At 47.9% G+C, this 19,018-nt stretch overlaps 2 protein-coding genes across 6 annotated transcripts in view; both read left to right on the forward strand.

The window, feature by feature from the left end:
• The window catches only part of LOC128878298 (FERM, ARHGEF and pleckstrin domain-containing protein 2), a 96,186-nt gene that overhangs the window by 41,068 nt on the left and 36,100 nt on the right, over positions 1-19,018 (forward strand). For all 5 annotated transcript variants that reach the window (XM_054126395.1, XM_054126392.1, XM_054126393.1 and 2 more), the window contains one exon: positions 1,650-1,874. In XM_054126395.1, coding sequence (XP_053982370.1) covers positions 1,650-1,874 — 225 coding nt within the window. The remainder of the gene's footprint in view (positions 1-1,649; positions 1,875-19,018) is intronic.
• Positions 1,884-13,849, forward strand: LOC128878295 (protein split ends-like). The gene has a single exon (XM_054126385.1). The coding sequence runs from the start codon at positions 1,928-1,930 to the stop codon at positions 10,175-10,177; it is 8,250 nt and encodes a 2,749-aa protein (XP_053982360.1). The 5' UTR covers positions 1,884-1,927; the 3' UTR covers positions 10,178-13,849.

Consider the following 19,018-nt stretch of genomic DNA (forward strand, 5'->3'; position numbering starts at 1 on the left):
TCTCTCTCTCTCTCTCTCTCTCTCTCTCTCTCTCTCTCTCTCTCTCTGTACTTATCTATCTATCAATCAATTTATCTATCTCCATCCGCCTCTGTTTCTCGAATCAGTTTGTCATACAATTATCACCCTTCGTTTCTCTCTCGTTCTTCGAGTTCTTCCGCTCTGTTGTTTCCGTTCTCTTTATTTATTCATTAGCGTTACGTTTCGAAGTAATCGTACCATGAAGAGTATCGCAAGCCGTAGAAGTAGCCTTAGCGTAATTACGAACTTAGAAACGCTTCTATAATCTATCGCAGTGCTCGGAATTAGTTTGCGCGTTTCGGGACCGATTCCCGAGGCAACGCCTGCTGTATCCCCTTTTGAGTATACAGGATGTCCAAAAGCTCGCGTACGACCCGGAAATGGTAGGTAGCCGAGACGATTCTGAGCAACAATTACCTTTGCAAAAATGTCGGCGGGGGCTTCATTTTTGAATTATTAACGAAAAACACCGACCAATCACAGGGCCCGATTAGCGCGCGATCAGCCACGAGAGCATAAGCTCGAGCCAGGACTGGCTGGGTGCGCCAAGTCGGTGCGCAGCCAGCTGAATGCGCGCTAATCGGCCGCTGCGATTGGTCGGTGTTTTTCGTTAATAATTCAAAAATGAAGCATCCGTCGACATTTTCGCAAAGGAAATTGTTGTTCAGAATCGTCTCAGTTATGTCTCATTTCCGGCTCTTACGCGACTTTTACGAGACACCCTGTATAGACATGGTGGAGGATTGCCAGCACCGAAAGTGTGTCCAAAGTCTGTGTGAGAGAGAAAGGTATAGAATGATATTAAGTAAAGAGTATATGCACTCATTAACCACACTGAATGTAATATTATCTTTACGGAATCCAACTACTGTTTATCTCAGCTAAAATCAATAACAGATGCCAAGGAATTATAAGTTGCATTATATTAGAATATAAATATATTTGTATATACATAAAGCATATTATTGGTTCTTTCTTCTTTTTTTTTTTTTTAATGCAGTATACAGATTTAGAGAATTTCGTATATTGAGTATATATTCCTATGAAAATGATCTATTACAACAATTCATAAAACTGAAGTGCAGGGTTTCTATAGATATATACAAAGAGTGCAGGTTGATGGATGACAGGACTAATATCACTCTCTATACCTTTCTCTCTCGCACAGACTTTGGACACACTTTCGGTTTATACAGAACAAAGCAATTCCTCCTCCATTTCTATATACTCAAAGTCCGAAATGTGCAACTAACTCCGAGCACTGATCTATTGTCTGGAGTTCGACTACGATCCACGAGAGTCGCGACGCAACACGCGTTCGAACGGCGATCTCCGAGACGACGACCTGGACCAGGGTGACGCTAAACCTTTCCTCCTTGCATAGTACGACTACAGCTAGGCTAAAGGCTTAAAGTCACCCGCTGCATCCACCTCGTTCGCGTTCGAGTCAATCTCTCGGAGACGGTATCAAAGTTGTGGTCTGTACTCGGAGATCCTTTGCGCGCGAAGTCGAAATAGAGAGACAACGCGTGAAAAATGGCTAGAATTCGCGACGTTGAACGGCGTAGCGACTCGCGAGCGATAGTAGGAGGAAGATGTTTGTCTAAGGAATCGCTACTACTTTTCAGCCCTGGAAACCCCAGCTCTGTCTCTGTCATGCGGCTCGATGACACTGGATTCTCCGACGACTGTGACGAGTGTCTCGATGGGAGGGACGATTCACCGTCGCGAAGACACAGCTACGTCGTTTCGGACACTTACCTCCATCGACGTCCATTCCCCGGCCACACCCAGCCGGGTCCCAGCACCGCGGCAGATGCTTGTTACCAGCCAGCAACGGATTTCATCAGCAGGTCGTATCAGCCCCTCTAACAGCAGTCCTCCTGAATTCCCACCACCGCGACCCATGCCCAGACATCCCTGGCAGCGATCGGCCAGTTGCCGCGAATTGTACGCTTCTAGTTTCGAGGATTCCGGCAAAGCGCGATCGAAGGACGAGAAACCGTCCGGAGAGTCCGTGTTGTTAGAACCGTTCCGGTTGCCCTCTCAGGGCGAGCTGGACAATCCCGTGACGCGGTACGACGAGAGCAATCGGTCGTACAGCGCCGCCAGCTCGAAGTTACCCTCGCTGGATCACGACTCGGTGCCCGAGCGTGTCTACAGTAGCTCCTATCCGGGAACCTCGTCGTTGTCCACCGAATCGGGACACGAGGAGTCCGGTCAGGCGGGTGATCTGTCTCACGACGATCTATCCCACGATTCTTACGAGCTTCTCGAACGCGAGCACGAATTTGAATACCCGGAGTCGTACTCGAGTCCGCGCGACTACGACGACGACGAGGAGGAGGAGGAGGAGAACGAGCCGATATCGGACCACAGCGACGAAGGAATCGAGCACGAGATGTTCCAAATGGACTCCGAGACCGATTCCTTCGTGAAGCACAGGTCGATCAAACAATCAGAGAAGCAACAATTCAAATCCGTGCTCGCGGACTTGAAGAACGCCGCTAGAACGAGATCCATTGATCGGTACTCGGCCGCGCCCTCTAAATCGGACGGTGAGTACGTGACCGTAGAATCCAGAATACAACGGTCCAGTACGCAGATCGAGCGCAAGTTCGAGACGCGTCACGCGAACTCTGTCGACGTTCCCGCGCCGCATACAGGGGGCAACTTGTTGCCCTTGCCCCATCAGGATTCCGCGCGCAAGGACCCGGTCGTGTTGCAAGTGCAGAAGCAAAAGATGTCCGTGCTGAACGAATTGAGGAATCTCAAGCCCAAGCACAAGATCACGCACGTGGACTCCGAGGTTCTGCGCGACGAGGGCATCATGCGGCCCAAGTCGCGTATAGACGACGATTCGAGCCCCGTGGACACGACCAATCGCACGATCGTGGACCAGAGGGCCAGGACCGTGCGTGCGCGCAGCATCGCTAGCCTCGAGGACCATCACGCGCCCCGAGCGTACGTGGAGACCGGTAGTTTGGGCAGGGGTCTAAAGACGAGGGACAAGAAGCAACGCGAGAGCGACGCGAAGCTCGAGAGAACGTTGGCGAAGCTGCAGGATAAGGATCGCAGGAGCGTCGAGCGCGATGAAAGGAAACGCATCGAGAGGGATTACTCCAGGGATTACGGTAAGAAGATGGAGAAGATCGATTCCCGAGAACGTAGATCGATCGAGAGATTGGATTCCCGCGAGAGAAAAGAGGTTCACGGTCGTCGCAGCGTGGATCGCGTGGACCTCCGGGAACTGAGGAGAAGCATCGAGAGGCTAGACGTCAGGGAAAGGAGTTTCGAGAGACTAGACTCGAAGGAGAAGCCTCATTACGATCCTCACGAGCTGCGCAGGAAGAGCTTCGAACGTTTAGATTGTCAGGGCCTGCCGGGAAGTACGGAGTACTTGAACAGAAGCCCCAAAGAGCGGAGCCATCGACACGACTCCAGAGAGCGTCGCGAGAGAAGCGTGGAGCGGTTGGACTCGAAAGAGAAAAGAAGATTCTCCGGTGGCAGGCGTAACACCATCGACTACAACCAAAGGCACACCTTGGAGCGTTTCGATTCCGGGAACAGGAGTCCCTTCGAGCGTCTCAGCGCCAGGGAGCTGCAGCAGCGCGGTAGAAGCGTGGAGAGGTTGGATTCGCAGGAGAGGCCGACCTTTGACTTCGATCCCGTCACTATCGAGCGTTTAAAGTCCCTGGAACGCTGCAACTCGAAGGACAGAGGTTACGAACGCAAGAGCTTCGAACGGCTAGACTCTCGCGAGCGACGACACTCGCGCGGCAGCAGAAAGAGTCTCGAATGCGTCGAGCAGGACGCCAGCGAGTGGAGGCGGGTTATTAGTTCGGAGAAGATTGAGTGCAAGGACACGCGCAAGAGCAAAGCCAGAGCGGAGAAGATGAAGTCTGAGGAAAGACCGCGGGAGAGGGACGACTGGAGAAGCCTGGAGAAGGCGCGGAAGGACGAGGAGAAGCGCGAGCGCGAACGTCAGGCGCGACTGTCGTTGGAATCTAGAACGGACACGGTGATAGGCGTGCCGCTGGAGATGGAGAACCTCAAGTCCAAGACGGTGTTCACGGAATACGAGCCCAAGATCGTGGGTGGCGTGGTGCTAGGGTTCGACGACACGATTCCAGGGCACACGCCTGTCGAACGCACGAAGAGCGACCCTAATCCCGCGCGACAGCGACTAGGCTCGAACAACAAGCGACACATACTCATGCATCAAAAGTCCATCGACCTGACCACCGCCGATTCCGGCGACGAGGATCCCTTCTCCGACAGCGCGGCCGTCCAGAAGACGAACATGGAGATTCCCTACACGCTGCACAAGCGACACGTGATGAACGGAACAGCGTCCACGTCCGACGAGAAATCGGAGTCCGACAGCGGCAAAACTTGCAAGAAAACCGGCAGCGCCAAAGATCTGCCCAAGCTGCCGTTAAAAATGATCGCGGACATCACCTGCTTCGATCTGTCCAAGCTGACCTCGATTGACAAAACCGGCACCAAACACTCGCCAGATAAACCCAAGAGCACGCCGATCACTAGACCCAAGTCGATACTGAGTCCATCGGACAAACCCAAGAGCATCCTCAGTCCCACGTCCAAGCTGTCGCCAACCGACGCCAAGAGCGTCTGCAGTTTCTCGCCCACGAACAGGAGTCCCTCCAAGGGGAAGTCGCTCCCGAAGTCTGTGTCGTTGGACAGAGGCAGGACCACCGAAATCGTCATCGAGGATCGCGCGTGCGTGAAGTCATCCAGCCTCGATAAAAAACCGTCGCCCTCGAAGCTGTCGCCTATCGAGCCCAACATCACCATCGTCACGGCCATCGAGAAACGCTCGCCCAAGGTGTCGCCCACCGATCCTAACGTCACGATCGTCTCCGTGATACAGAAGAAGAGGTCCTCCGACGCGTCGAAAAGTCTGGGCGGTCAACGGTCGCTGGACTCCAAGTCCAAGGCGTTGAATTTCGCGGACGTGGTCGGCATGGAGATGAAGATGAAGTTGGAGCGCAAGGCCAAGTCGTCCGAGATAGAGAAGGACAGTCTCAAGGCGCCCGAAGAGAGCATCGAGAAACAGGACAGCATCGAGAAGATACCTCTGCCCGAGATTCCGGGCCTCGTCATCGACAATACCGCGGAAGAGACGAACGAGATTAAGGAAGCTGAGATACCACCGCCGATAGAAGAGAAGGAGAGCAAGAAATCCTCGCCGTCGACTCCCACGGTCGTGGTCCCCGAGAAGCCAAAACTTCCAGAGAAACCGAAACTCCCGGAGAAACCGAAACTCCCGGAGAAGCCAAAAATTCCCGAGAAGCCTAAAACCCTGGAGAAGCCCAGCATCCCCGAGAAGACGAAACGCATTCTGGAGAAGATCGAGTCGAAGTTTTCCGAGGTGAACAGGAACTCCGCGACCAGAGTAGCCAGGCCTAAGATCATCGACACCGGGTTCGACGATTTCATGGACCCAGTCGCTGATTTGCCTCTGGACGACGTACCCGTGAAGCCCGCGTTGGAACTGGACAGCCTTAAGGTTCCGGAGTTCGTTCCCTTCATGTCGCGGCCCCACGGCGAACCACTGCGATCCAAGTCGCTGTCGTTGGCCGAGGAGAAGGCGCCCATCGACACGCTGCTTTCGCCGGAAGTGGAGAACAAGCATTTCGTGCCGGACGTGTCCCCGAAGAAAGCGAAGAAGGTCAAGTCTGAGATGAAGAAGGACTTCAAGAAACAGTCCAAGTCCTTGGAAGGCGACAAACCACCTATGAAGAAGACGGGATCCAAGGAGTCGCGGGCCCCGACGCCCAGCTCGAAGATCGACAAGTCCAAGCTGAAATTGGGGGAGATGCCGCAGGAGATCATCATCATCGATTCCACGGACGTGGCTCCCGAGGTGAGCATAGTACAGAAGGGTAGATCAAAGTCCGTCACCAGGTTGCCCGATAAGCCGTACGCGGCTACGAAAAATGAAAAGGAGGATACCAAGACTCGAGCAAAGTCGGCTTCCGTGGACGACGACATACTAAAACTCGCTGCGAAGACCGAGAAGGCTAGACCTAAGTCTTTGGGTATCTCTAAAAGTCTAGGTAGCACCGAGAAGAAGGACTCCACGGAGAAGATATCACCGAAAAGAACAGTCGCGAGAGTAAAATCTGAGGCTAAATCGACGGACCTTAAATCGCCCACTTCGACGAAAGATCCACCCAAGCAGGAGTCGAAAGTGTCGCGCCAGACGGAACCTAAGACCACTGTCGATGGCGAGGGACACGCGTTGTCCGAGGAAAATCGAATCACGCGAGAAGAGGAGATTAAAGTGGACGCAAAAATTACCGAAGAACAAAAAACCATCGTCGATGCGTCCAAGGAATCCAGGGACTCCAAAGATTCCAAGGATTCGAAGAAAGCTCCTCTCCCCCAAGATTTGACCCAATCGCCAGTTGTTCTGCGCAAACCTGGTCAGACTCCGGTACTGTTCGCCCGTGCGCGTCTAGGGCTCTCCGAAGGTAGCGGAATCGGTGCGCTGCAAAGGCAAGGCGCGACACAGTCGCCGACGTCTCAGAGACGAGCCAAGTCCCTGGACGCGGCTGTGATCGCGGTGCACAGGTTACCACCCGCCAACGCGTTCTCCAGCAAAGATGACACCGTGGACATGTCGGAGGATCGAGAAGATCAGAACCAAGAGGTTCGAGACAATGTCGTGGCTGAGATTCCGAGCGCGTCCAAGCCCCAAACGGTTCAGCCGATCGAAGTGTCGCCCAATCACAGATCCGACAGCACCGACCACACCGCTATCCCAGAAATTTTCACGGATTCTCTATCCGTCACCGAAACCTCGGCCCAGTACCTGGAATCACCGCTGACCGAGTGCAACGAGATCATCGCGGCGACCGTGGACTTGATCCCTTACGAAAGGGACACGATGGAGGCAGAAGCCAGGGAACATCAGACGGCGCTGGAAACCGTCAGGGTGGACGACAGAACGAAATTCATCGATCAGAGTTCCGTGGAGTCTGGTGGTGGCGACCAAGACGGTTACCAATCCGACAGAGCTGCCAGAACTGACAAAGTCGAGGGGTCCGTTTCGCGAGGCACAGTCGAATCCATCCCATCCGCGAAAGATAGAATTCCTGAGCACCTTGATAGAAGAGTCGACGAAGTAGAGGCCAGAGGTACCAGCGAGCCTGAGGAGATGTGGATGTCGCGATTGGAGTACGAAGAGTCTAGAACATCTGCGGAGAGGGACGATCTGCCCGACGTGACGGTGACGGTGAGCGCCGCGCGAGAGGACTACGAGTACTCCAGGTCGATCGACTTCGACGAGAACCAAGAGATGGTCAAGTCGCCGATTCAGATCTCCATCGAGGAGTGTTCGGACGACGAGGTGGTGCAGAGCGACGAACAGGACTATCGCGACGCCCAAGAACAAGACGGCGACGATAATCGGCCGTTGGACTCCGCGGACACCAGCGAGGACACTCTGGACGCCTTGGACACGCAGGTTCACACGAGGGGCGTGGACAGCGAGTTGAGCTCTCCCGATTACGGCGTGGACAGAATGGATGAGAAGACTCTGGTGGAGGTAGAACTGACGCCCGAGTATCTGGAGATGAGGAGAGAGGACGACGAAGGGACCGAGGAGTTGCCCGAAGACGAGCCCGAGGAGAGAGCGAAACGATCGCCAGAGTTAGGTATCGGCACGGCGAACCGTTTATCGATCGACAAGAAGCTCAAACTGAGCAGCGAACGTTCGAAGAGCGAGGAGACCAACACCTGGACGCCTGATCGCGAGGATCCAGAATCCAGTTCTTGCTCGATCGCGAGACCTCTGGGGATAGGCCAGATTCAGCCGATAGTGGATCGTCGGGAGATCGCTGCGATGAAAGACGCTCGTGGCGGAAGCGGGTCTCTGGAGGAAGAAACCAGCAGTAGTTCTCAGCCTGGGTTTAGGCCCGAGATGAGCTCGACGTGGAAGTCCTTTCCTCTAGAGAGTTCCGGGAGTTCGAGTATAGAAGACGGTTGGGTGCCTCAGGACGAGAACAACGCCGTCCAGTCACAGTCAGAGGACAGCAACGGACAGAACGAGGACAGTTTTCAAGAGGATTTGGCTGACTTTCCAGGGAGCTTTATCTATCCGATCGGTCCGGATATCTTGACCAGCTGCGGGACGTTCGCGCTGACGCGAACGCTCTCGAGGATATCGGAGAGGTCCACGACGTCGGAGCAGGACAAGAGCGATCTCGAGGACTCGTTCAAGCCCAGCTCGAGGTCTCCGAGCCTGGACGACGAGTCTCTGATGTCGAGCGATCATCAGCCCTCCTTGTCCTCCGATCCACCGTCCGGGACCGCTCTTCCCTCGGTTTCGGATGACCGACGTACCTCCTCCGAGTTACCGGACATTCCCATCGACGTGCTGGGCCAGGACGAGGACGCCAGGTCACCGAAATCGGCGGGTAGATCCAAGCTGCAGGCTCAGAGCTCGGAGGACTGGCCGTCGCCGCCGAGTTCGCCGGTCTTCGAGCCTCCCGTGGTCAGTCACGTCGAGACCTTTTACATGGAGATCAAGCCCGAGGAGGCGGTGAAGGTGACGGTGACGGACAGCACCGAGACTCCCGGTCGGGTGGATCACGACAGCGACTCCAGCGACGAGAACAGAACGCTGCACGACGACCTGCACTCCACGTTCTTAGAGGATGGCCAGAGTTCCACGTCGGCGACCACCGTCGACGGAACCGTGAAGATAGCCGTGAAGCCCAAGTTGAACATCACCGGTTCCTCTCACAGCGAGGACACGTCCATGGGTCTGTCCATGTCCGAGTGGTCGAGCTCGAACAACACCGTTCGTCAGTTCTGTCAGTACTCGGGCACCAAATCGGACGATAACTCTTTGGCAGAGTTGGGAGCCTCCATCTCGGACTGGTCGGGCAGCGCCACCGTGATACCTCAGCAATACTACTCGACGATGACGGTGGAGAAGAGCCAAAGCGACACAACTACCTCGGATAAGAGCGTCACCAGCATGAGACCCAACTCCAAGTGCAGAACGGCCGACAGTCCACCGCCTCCTCCGTCCTCGCCTCCGTTGCCTTTGCCTTCGCCATCGCCGCCTCTCACTCCTCCGCCTGACGTCGACAAGCGGTGTCCACCGTTCGACGACGACCAGAAGTCCGACGACGGCCGAGCGGCCAGGGACGAGCAACTGGATGAGGCGAGGAGATTCATCGAGAGCCAGTTCGACGAACAGCGTCGACGGTACGAAGAGGAACAGCAACAGCAACAGCAACAGTCTAGCGCTAGGTCGTACGCCGATATCTCGCCGCCCAGGATCACTTTACAGAACGAATTCGACGAGACCGTAGACGACGAGTTCAGAGTGATGTCGGACGACGGGGACGCGCCGTTGCCTATCCTCGAGGAGGAGGAGGAACTCGACGAGGACGAGGATAGATTGTACGACAACGTGCCAGCGATGAAGTACTCGAGCGGAGATCAGATTCGGATGGAGGTGGGCCGTGGGGACAGTTCCGAGGATATGCACGAGAAGTACGCGAATCTAGCGTTGGGCCCTCGAGCACCTCAGGACGACGAGTGGTCGTTCGAGGACGAGAGGGACGCGGTCGTCGAGAAGGAGAAGACCAGACCGACGGGCAAGTTCGAACGAGGCTTTTCGGAGCCTACGGAGACCGCTAGGTACCACGAGACCAGGTCCACCGAGCGTCCCGTAGTCGTTCCCATCAGAGCAAAGTCGACGCCCTATTACTCGACGACCAGCCTGAGCGGCGAATCCACCACCTCCAGTCCCCCCATGCCGATCAGAACGCAGATCCGCACGAAAACGATGCCTTACCCGTCGAGCAGAAGTCCCCAGAGCGAGGGCGACACGTCCTCGAGCATGGACAGCCCCGTACACACGCCTGTCCGCGGTCAGATAGCCGTCCGTCGAAGAAGACGGGAGAACTTGAAGAGACGGCATCGGGTGGTGGTCGATCTCGAAGTGAAAGACGGTCGGATCGTCTCTAGTACCGACTCCAGCTTCGACGTTGCCACCATACCGCCGCCTCTGCTCGCCGAGCGGCCGAGTCCCGACGTCGACGACGACGACGAGTACTCCGAGACCAAGGACGAGCACCGAGAGAATTCGAATCGACGCCAGCAGCGTTGACGGGACACTGCTCGAACACGAACAGCCTTACTTGACTCTTTCGTCGACGGAACCGGAACTGGATGGCCGTGAACGCTGGATCGCTCGGGGCGATATAGAAATGCTGGAACTGTTTGTCGAGTTTAGTACGAGATGCGTCTGTTGGTTCCTCTGGCTCTCGCAGCTGATGCGTGCACGCACGCGTGTCTGGTCGGAATTGAGCGCACGCGTCGAATTGATAGACTATATATATTCCTTCGTTAACGCGTTCCGAGTCGGCGATCGTTCTCGCGCTCGTGTTCGCGATCAAAGAATTGGGGAAAAAGGGTGGTGGGCACGTTTGGAAAGACGACGCGAAGAGATCGTTCCCGAACCCGAACCCAAACCTATTCTCTTCGGTCCGATCGACGTCGACGAGAGGAGATCCAAACTTGCGAACAATCTAGTCTAACCTATCGCGTTTAAGAGTGTAATTGGTACGTTTGTTACGCGTTTTAGAAACTCGATTTACTTTGATATCGTCGTTAATCACGTAGAGAGGCACTCGATGTGCCGCGCTGTAAACGTATGACAGACCCGACGCGAAGACACGAATCGAACACCTGTTAACGATACTAGTCTATAAAAAGTTACGACAGATACACGGTAAGAAACGGTTGGAGACACGTGCTTACGTACGCACGAGTTCGTTGAGTCTTGCTGGATTAGGGAATACGACACGCCGAACGCATTTCCCGTGCAGAAACATTTTAACACATCAAGGACCGCACATTTAGAGACTGCTTGTAGAAAACACGAGAAAACTCGTGAGCGGTCCTTAATGTGTTAATTTTAGGATAGATTGTCAATTCAACGAGCAGAATGATATTTTTAACCGACTTCGAAAAGAAGGAGGTTACTCAATTCGACATGGTTTTTTTTTTTTTGTATGTATGTTACTCGATTACGCCGAGATGGCTTGACCAATCGGGATGAAACCTGTTGAATCTTGTAGACTCTACAATGTAGAGCATGTCTTCGGGGTGGTTCCGTTATCGAGACATTTTAGGATTTCTCATTCGTATACAGTCAGTGCAATAAGTATTCGTACAGGAACCAATTCAAAATCAATCTTCATATATTTATTAGAGGGACCAGAAAGTAATGTCGTTTCTACGAATGCAAATGCTTGTTTATTATTTACCAGCTCACCGTGTACCAATCAATTTTTATCGATCAGGTATCGAACATTTGCACACTAGATGGCAGAAGGTTATTGATAACGAGGACAATTATATAATTGATTAAAAATAAAAACATATTATACATTTATTTGTTCGAATTTAATACAAAAGAAACGACATTACTTTCTGGTCCCCCAAATATTTTTATAATAAATTTTAGAGGAGGAAATAATTAACCAACATTCCCACATATTTTTAGAGTAGATTTTTCGTACATTAAAGTTTATTACTTTTAATGTCAACCTCTTAGTTCTTTTCTTAACAGTTTTTATCGTAAATTGGTTGCTGTACGAATACTTCTTACACTGACTGTATGTATAATTACGTTTCAATGAGTGTGTATTTAAGACAAACTTAATGAGCAGATTTATCTATTATTTCTCTGGATAACGTCATTTTTAAATATCTTTTTTTTTTTAAGTACATCATTACTGTCGGTTTGTGAATTATTTCATGAGGAGAAATCATTTTTAGTAACTTTGATAACGTCAATGAAAGATAATTTAATATTCAAGAGGTACATCAAGATATACAAGCAATGTGGAATTTAACACTTTCGCTGCGAACGAAAATAAGTAGCCGTTCGCTGGGAGCTGCAACTATGATATTTTTTTTTAATGACAAATTTCTTACAAATGTTCTAATACGATTGTTTTGAAAAACATACATTTATGGTAACTTATTTTATATATAATACGATTGTCGAACAAAAAAAAAAAACTGAAAACTGAAAAATAATAAAAGCAACCATATATTTTCAGTTGGACGCACATGTGCGTCATCCGCAGCGAAAGTGTTAAAGAAAATTTGCCCTCGAATAGCCTCGAAAATACGAGTTTGCATAAACATTCACAATCTAGCGACGAATGTTACTTCAAAATATTATTAATGTCCATATCGTAGAAGTTATAAAAGTCACATTTAAGCCGTGTTATTATAAGAAATTCACGAAAAGTGCGCGGTTGGCGAAGCGTTAATTCTTAATACACGATGATACGCGTCGTTCATCGTGTCACTTGTGTCCTAATTGGATAATAAGTTTAACAACCAGAAAAGAGGAAGGGAATGCGTTTGGCGTGCAGTTTCTCCGCAAATGGCGCGAGTTTGCGGACTCGTGCGTACGGGATACGTTTCGAGATTAATTTAGGATCGTAGCGGACTGGTTGCCGCGTAGCTACGGAAAATGTTGAGTCAGAATTCTCGAGAGAAAAGGGCTATAGAAATGGGCTGAGAGCGATAGGAGTACCGCGATGCTGTTCGAGTGTAACGAGAACGACAATCATTTGTTGAGAGTAAGGAAGGCATCGTCGGATGGGGCGGCAGAAGTTGTCTATTTTGGTTCGAGAATCGAATCCTCGTTAAGCGGTCGTATATAATTTGGTCGTAGTTTAGTTCGTATCTCGTTTTAGGACGGAAGACAAGTTGCTCAACGTAGATACTTATATGAAGAAAAAAAAAAAATGATTCCCGCGTACTTTCGTTGGTATAATATACACAACGTACGCGCGTATATCGTATGGAATTGCGATTCACGGTGCGAGTGGCTAAAACGGAACGCGCGGAAAACGTCAAAACGTTCGTCGTCGAATTTGTATCCAGAATATTCAGTCTTCTCAGTTTTAAGGAGAACCGAAAGAGTGAAAAGAAAAAGATGGTTCCTTGAACGAACTTTTCGATTCATCTATCCGAAAGACAGGAACTTACGGGGAGAACCCTACAGGTGCCCTTTCAGGGAATTTTTATGAAATTACTGACTTTTTTCTATTGAAATTCAGCAGAATGGTCGTTGTAGGGAACTATTACAAATATCGTCTTCGTCGGATACTTTATCACGAAATACTTCCTCGCTATTTTCTCTATCCTTGAATACAATTCTTTTCGTGGTTTTCGGATGAAGGAGATTATAGCATAATTAGATAAGGGAACGAGTAATATAGAATATAGGTATTTGTAAGTAACATAGAATATTTAATAGAGTATTTAATACGAGTCACGTGAAAACGAGAAAATATCACGATTAATTTTTGTATTCGTAAGGTATCAAATTTGTACATTCCATTGCTTCAAATAGCATTTAAACAGAAAAGATCAAAGTTGATGCAATGTGCGTGGACAGCTGTAGGGTCTCCTCGTTGGACACGCTTGATTCTTTGTGCAACACGATTATCGCGAATAACCGTGAAAGATATGTGCTACAGCAAGCTGGAAAGAAGGCTAACGACAGAAATTCGGGTAGGATTGGCATCGGTGAGACTCCGCTAAACATCCTTTATCGGAGAATGTGATTTGTCGAGATGGTATTGGGTTGACCCAAAAGTTTCTTTCCTTTTATTAATAATTAATGCATACACAATATTTTATGTTTTACGTTACATTACAAAATTGTGTAGAATTCATTTCGCTTCGTAACTGTTACAGCATCAATGTCTAAGAAATTAGATTGTCTATTTATATAAACACTGCCACAGAAAATAATTGAATGCAACTTACGAAAGGAACTTTTGGGACAACCTGATACTTTTGAATAGCGAAGACAGGAAATACATCTATCGTGCCAAAGTGAGCGGTGCCAATCAAAGAGATTATACAAGAGAGTATAGATGAAATAGAGGAATCATAGGAGTCTCTGTAAGTGAAGATAGTAAGATGCGAAGAAAGGGAGAACAAATCGAGAGAGTAACCCTATTTCTGTCCAAACTTGACAGAATTTTAAGACTTTATGGGAAAAGTCGTAGAAATTAAGGTAATTAATTTATTCTCCCTCGCCAAAGTTTCTTAATGTGAAATTTATTTTCTCTTACTATTCGCGTTACACTTTCTTGGCCATCTTGGCTATTCTATCTATATGTCGCAGGGAAACGATAAAAATAGAGATTTGATCAAATCCCTAAGGTAGATGATCAATTCACGGGAGATGTTAAAATAACAACTCTGTTCAAATCCCTCTGATCAAATCCCTTGACTGTTTTAGTGAAAAGATGGAATAATATTGTGTAGATATTAAAAGTATTAATTTAGTAAATCATGTGTTATCAAGTGTAGATATTAAAAGTATTAATTTAGTAAATCATGCGTTATTAAGCGTAGAGTAGGTAATACAACAATAGTCGTAGAAATATAAATTATTTATTAATTACATTCCCTAAAAATACTCTTTTTGTTTTTTGTTTTTTTAAATATCAGCTTAAGTACCCATTTCTTTTGCTAATTAGTTTCGACTAAATAATTTATGTTTCTGTGAGTATATTGTTGTATTACCTATTCTACTTTTGATAACGCATGATTTACTAAATAAATACTTTCAGTATCTAAACAATATTATTTCATCTTTACATTAAAACAGTTAAAGGATTCGATCAAATCATACTATTTCATCTTTTCGTTAAAACAGTTAAGGGGTTAGTCGCAGTCAGGAAAATGGAAACGGACAGTTTCTTGTGTGTGTTTTTTTTAAGGTATTAAATAATAATTTTTATTAATGAAATGTAAATGTATTGCAAAGTATGTCTTAAAGAACTATAAAAGAATTTTTGTTTTAAAAAAAGGTGAATTCATTTCGACATAACATGGCGATGGCGTGGGTGTGCCACTTTGCGGTGAGCAAGATTTCTTTAAACTGGTGCACCTGAAAACAAAAGGTAGATTTAGAAGATATATTAGACTAACGGGTCCCTGATGGAAGGATTTTTTATTTTCTTGTATACTTTTTTTTTATCCTGTATCAAATCACTTAATTTTAGTGAAAAAATTGAAAATCAACTTGAAAATGTACGCCATCTTGTTTTAAATGAATTTTATCCAAAATCCTTCGTTCAGGGACCCGCTAGACTAATCTATTTTTCGAAATCTACCTTTGTTTCTGTTTCCAAATAAACCAGTGTAGAGAAATCATGCTCACCGCAAACCTCTATTTTTAAATCATCGTCTACGTCATCGGCTGTTACGACGATATAAATTAAACGTTTCTTAAAGCAAAAAATGTTTTCTCGTTCTTTAAAACATGCTTTATAATATACTTAATTGTTACTTCTGCAAATTATTATTTAATAACCGAAAGAAAATCACAAAGAAATGTCGTTTTTCCTCTTCCTGACTGCGACTAACCCCCTAAGGGATTTAATCAAGTCATCCTATTTCATCGTTTCACTAAAACAGTTAAGTGATTTGATCAAATCATATTATTAGGTTGTCCCAAAAGTTTCTTTCGCTTTATTATTAAGTAATACGCGCACGATAGTTTATGTTTTATGTTACATTACTGAATTGTGCACGATTCATTTTGCTCCGTTACTGTTACAACATGAATATCTATGAAATTAGTTCGTCTATTTATACAGGGTGTCCCAAAACTCGGGGAGGAGCCGGAAATGGGGGGTAGCTGAGACGATTCTGAACAACAATTTCCTTTGCAAAAATGTCGGATGGGGCTTCGTTAAGGAGATATTAAGCGAAAACCCCGACCAATCAGAGCGCGTAGCCTACGCTACCGCGGCCGCTCCAACGGTCTACGCGCGCTCTGATTGGTCGGGGTTTTCGCTTAATATCTCCTTAACGAAGCCCCATCCGACATTTTTGCAAAGGAAATTGTTGTTCAGAATCGTCTCAGCTACCCCCCATTTCCGGCTCCTCCCCGAGTTTTGGGACACCCTGTATAAACACGACCACATAAAATAATTGAGTGCAAGTCACGGAAGAAACTTTCGGGACAACCTAATATTTCATCGTTTCACTAAAACAGTCAAGTGATTTGACCAAATCACTTACTTTCTTTAGAGAAGTGACCTTTACGGAGATGTTATTTTAACATCTCCCGTGAGTTGATCATCTACTTTAGGAATTTCATCAAATCTCTATTTTCGTCGTTGAAAATGTCTGTCTGCGACAAATAAACAGTAGAACTCCATTTATTCGAACCGACGCCACTTTGTAGCCGTGATGAATGACGAAACCCTAGACTTCGAATAAATCTGAAGTTTGCCGATGTGTTTGTCTCGTTTCTTCTGTTGAACATTTGGGAGGAAACGAGACAAACAAATTCGGCAAACTTCAGATTTATTCGAAGCCTAAGGTTTTGCCCATCACTGCTTGGTAGAGCCACCTTTCCAGCTCGCTATGGTGCGGAAGACGTCCTTCTCGGAGGTCGCGTTCGACGGTTACGGCAATAGCGTCGAGGTCGTGTTCCTTTTATGTTTCCAATAATGGCAACGATTAAGGTCTCTCGAAGGTTACGTTTGCACCTAGGTCGTTGAATTCCTGCTATCGATGTCAATTATAACGTTGCGTCAATGAAAGTATGTATCGTTCCGTTTAAAAGCATCGACGACCTCGGGATCCCGAGAAGTTTTTGGCCTTGACAGTATATTTCTCGTCGATCGACTCTCGTCGCCCTTTGCCTCAAAGAGACGGTTATTTCCCGATGGTCTTGGCGCGGACGAAGGTCAAGCTCTATCGTGAAACTTTGTCGACGAAGATACAGAACGATCAAGGTTCGAGGATAAAGGAAAATATGAGTGGTCAAACGGAAAAAACGAATCTCGTTGGTTTCATCTTGCATCGGTGCCTAGATTTTATATTATACAATTTTTCAGGCGTACACTTTTTGATACAATCCAAACGAGTCGACGCGTCATCAACCCTCGCGCACGTACGACGGACGTTGGGTCGAATCTGACCCTGTAGTAAAATTAGTTCATACACTCTGAGAGAATGTTTGCAGGTGGAATTTTTTCATCCATTGCATATCTTGGAGTCAATCAAAGATTTTCTCGATTTTTCTTTCTTCTCTATATTACATTTTGCTGATATCAGTATTTTTCTTAAATTATTAAAACTATTTACGGTATACTTGAGTCCATTACGAATAAACAGTAATAGATTTTGAACGAAGTATTCCGCAGCACCGATTTAAAAATTCCGAACCGTTTTTATTGAAAAATTGTATAGAGACTTTGCTTTTCTGATCGCTGCCATATAGCAGGGGTCGGTAAACTTTTTCCGATAAGGGTCGGGGTAGCAATTATTTTAAACCTTGTCACGGGGTCACGTCGACGTTAGTATATAACCACGCACAAAAGACAGGCAACAAAATTTACAGATTTACGGAATACAATTTTTATTATAATAGGAAAAGACCATTATCGATACACTGCGTATCTTCGTAACTCTGAAAGATGATCCACGTGGACGTATGAGAAACTCTGCTTGAAAGTCAACAGTATGGAGGGTAGACGGGAGTGCTGTGGCTGGAACTAGAATGTAAACAAACGGTCCAACCCCGAGATAAAACAGTCCTAAGGAATAGGTCATAAATGACTCCGACGTCCGTCGCCAGAGGGTTAAAGAAAAAGTAAAGGCACGCGCGTTTACATGTAGACCGACGGTTCGTTGAAATATTTGGTACCGTAGTCGCTGGGGTGTTCTTCTAAAGGCGAGGTCCCATGAACGTAATCCTCGTACTCGGGCAATAAATTATCCGTGCTCGCCGGATTTTGTTCGAAAACACGTTCCTACTAGCGTCCAAAAGGTCGTGCCGCGCTATAAACGTATGAAAGACCCGACGCGAAGACACGAATCGAACACCTGTCACCAAAACACGTTCCTACTAGCGTCCAAAAGGACGCTAAATGCGACGACAAACGGTTTGGAACCACTCGAAAGGGTCGATTTTTACGAGCGTTTGGGTCTCGGCCCATGGTCTAGGCTCGCGAGCACGGGGACTATTCCATGAAAAAAAATCTACCCTTTCGAGTGGTTCGAAGGGAGACCCACGATACATCTCTTCACCGAGACCGTAGGCGCCTACTTGGTTTCGCTCAAGGGTCAGGGGTCAAACGGGCGATGGACTCGTCAGTTTTTGATCAAATCGAATTCTTTATTCTTCATCGTATCAACGTGAACGCTATGCCATTGGATTCTTGGTGTTCTCCCGATTAAAATGATATCTCACGTCGCGTAAATCGAACTATTTTTAACGAAATAACTTTTCAATTATGCAATCAGATTTTGCATATAATTTCGTTAAAAGTAGTCCGATTTACGCGATGCGAGATATCATTTTGATCGTAGAAGCATCAGGAATCGATCGAAGTTACTTCCGCAAAGTTCCGATCAAAATTGTCGAGGTTGGTATTTTCGATTCTTTATGACATCCCCTTGCCGACCGGCCGTTGCGACGATGGCGCCTGGCCTTTTTCGGGACTCCGTGCTCGTTTAGGTGTTCGCCGCTCGTGCCAGCTCGCCTGGGTCCGTCAGACCCTCCTGCGCGACGAGCTGACAGTTTCAAGCGGACGTTGCTCGTGCTCGCCGCCCGAACTTACGTTCATGGGACCTCACCTTTTTAGTGCTTCCAGGTTGCTCGTTAGTTGACCCCCTTATAAATTTATCGACAGTAGGGGTGTGCGGGATTCCCGTAAAACGTCCGGGATTCCCGAGAATATTCGGGATTCTCGAGTTTATGCGGAACCCCGAGTTGATTCGGGATTCCCGAGAATACACGAGATCCCGCGAAAATCCGGGATTCCCGACAATGTACTGGATATAGAATAATATCTGGGATTTCCGAAGGTGTTGTTATCCTTGAAAATTTCAGCATTCCGAATGTACGGGATCTCGAAATTCTCGGGAATCCCGAATGGTTTCG

This window comes from Hylaeus volcanicus, chromosome 6 (genome assembly GCF_026283585.1).
Source record: "Hylaeus volcanicus isolate JK05 chromosome 6, UHH_iyHylVolc1.0_haploid, whole genome shotgun sequence".
NCBI lineage: Eukaryota > Metazoa > Arthropoda > Insecta > Hymenoptera > Colletidae > Hylaeus > Hylaeus volcanicus.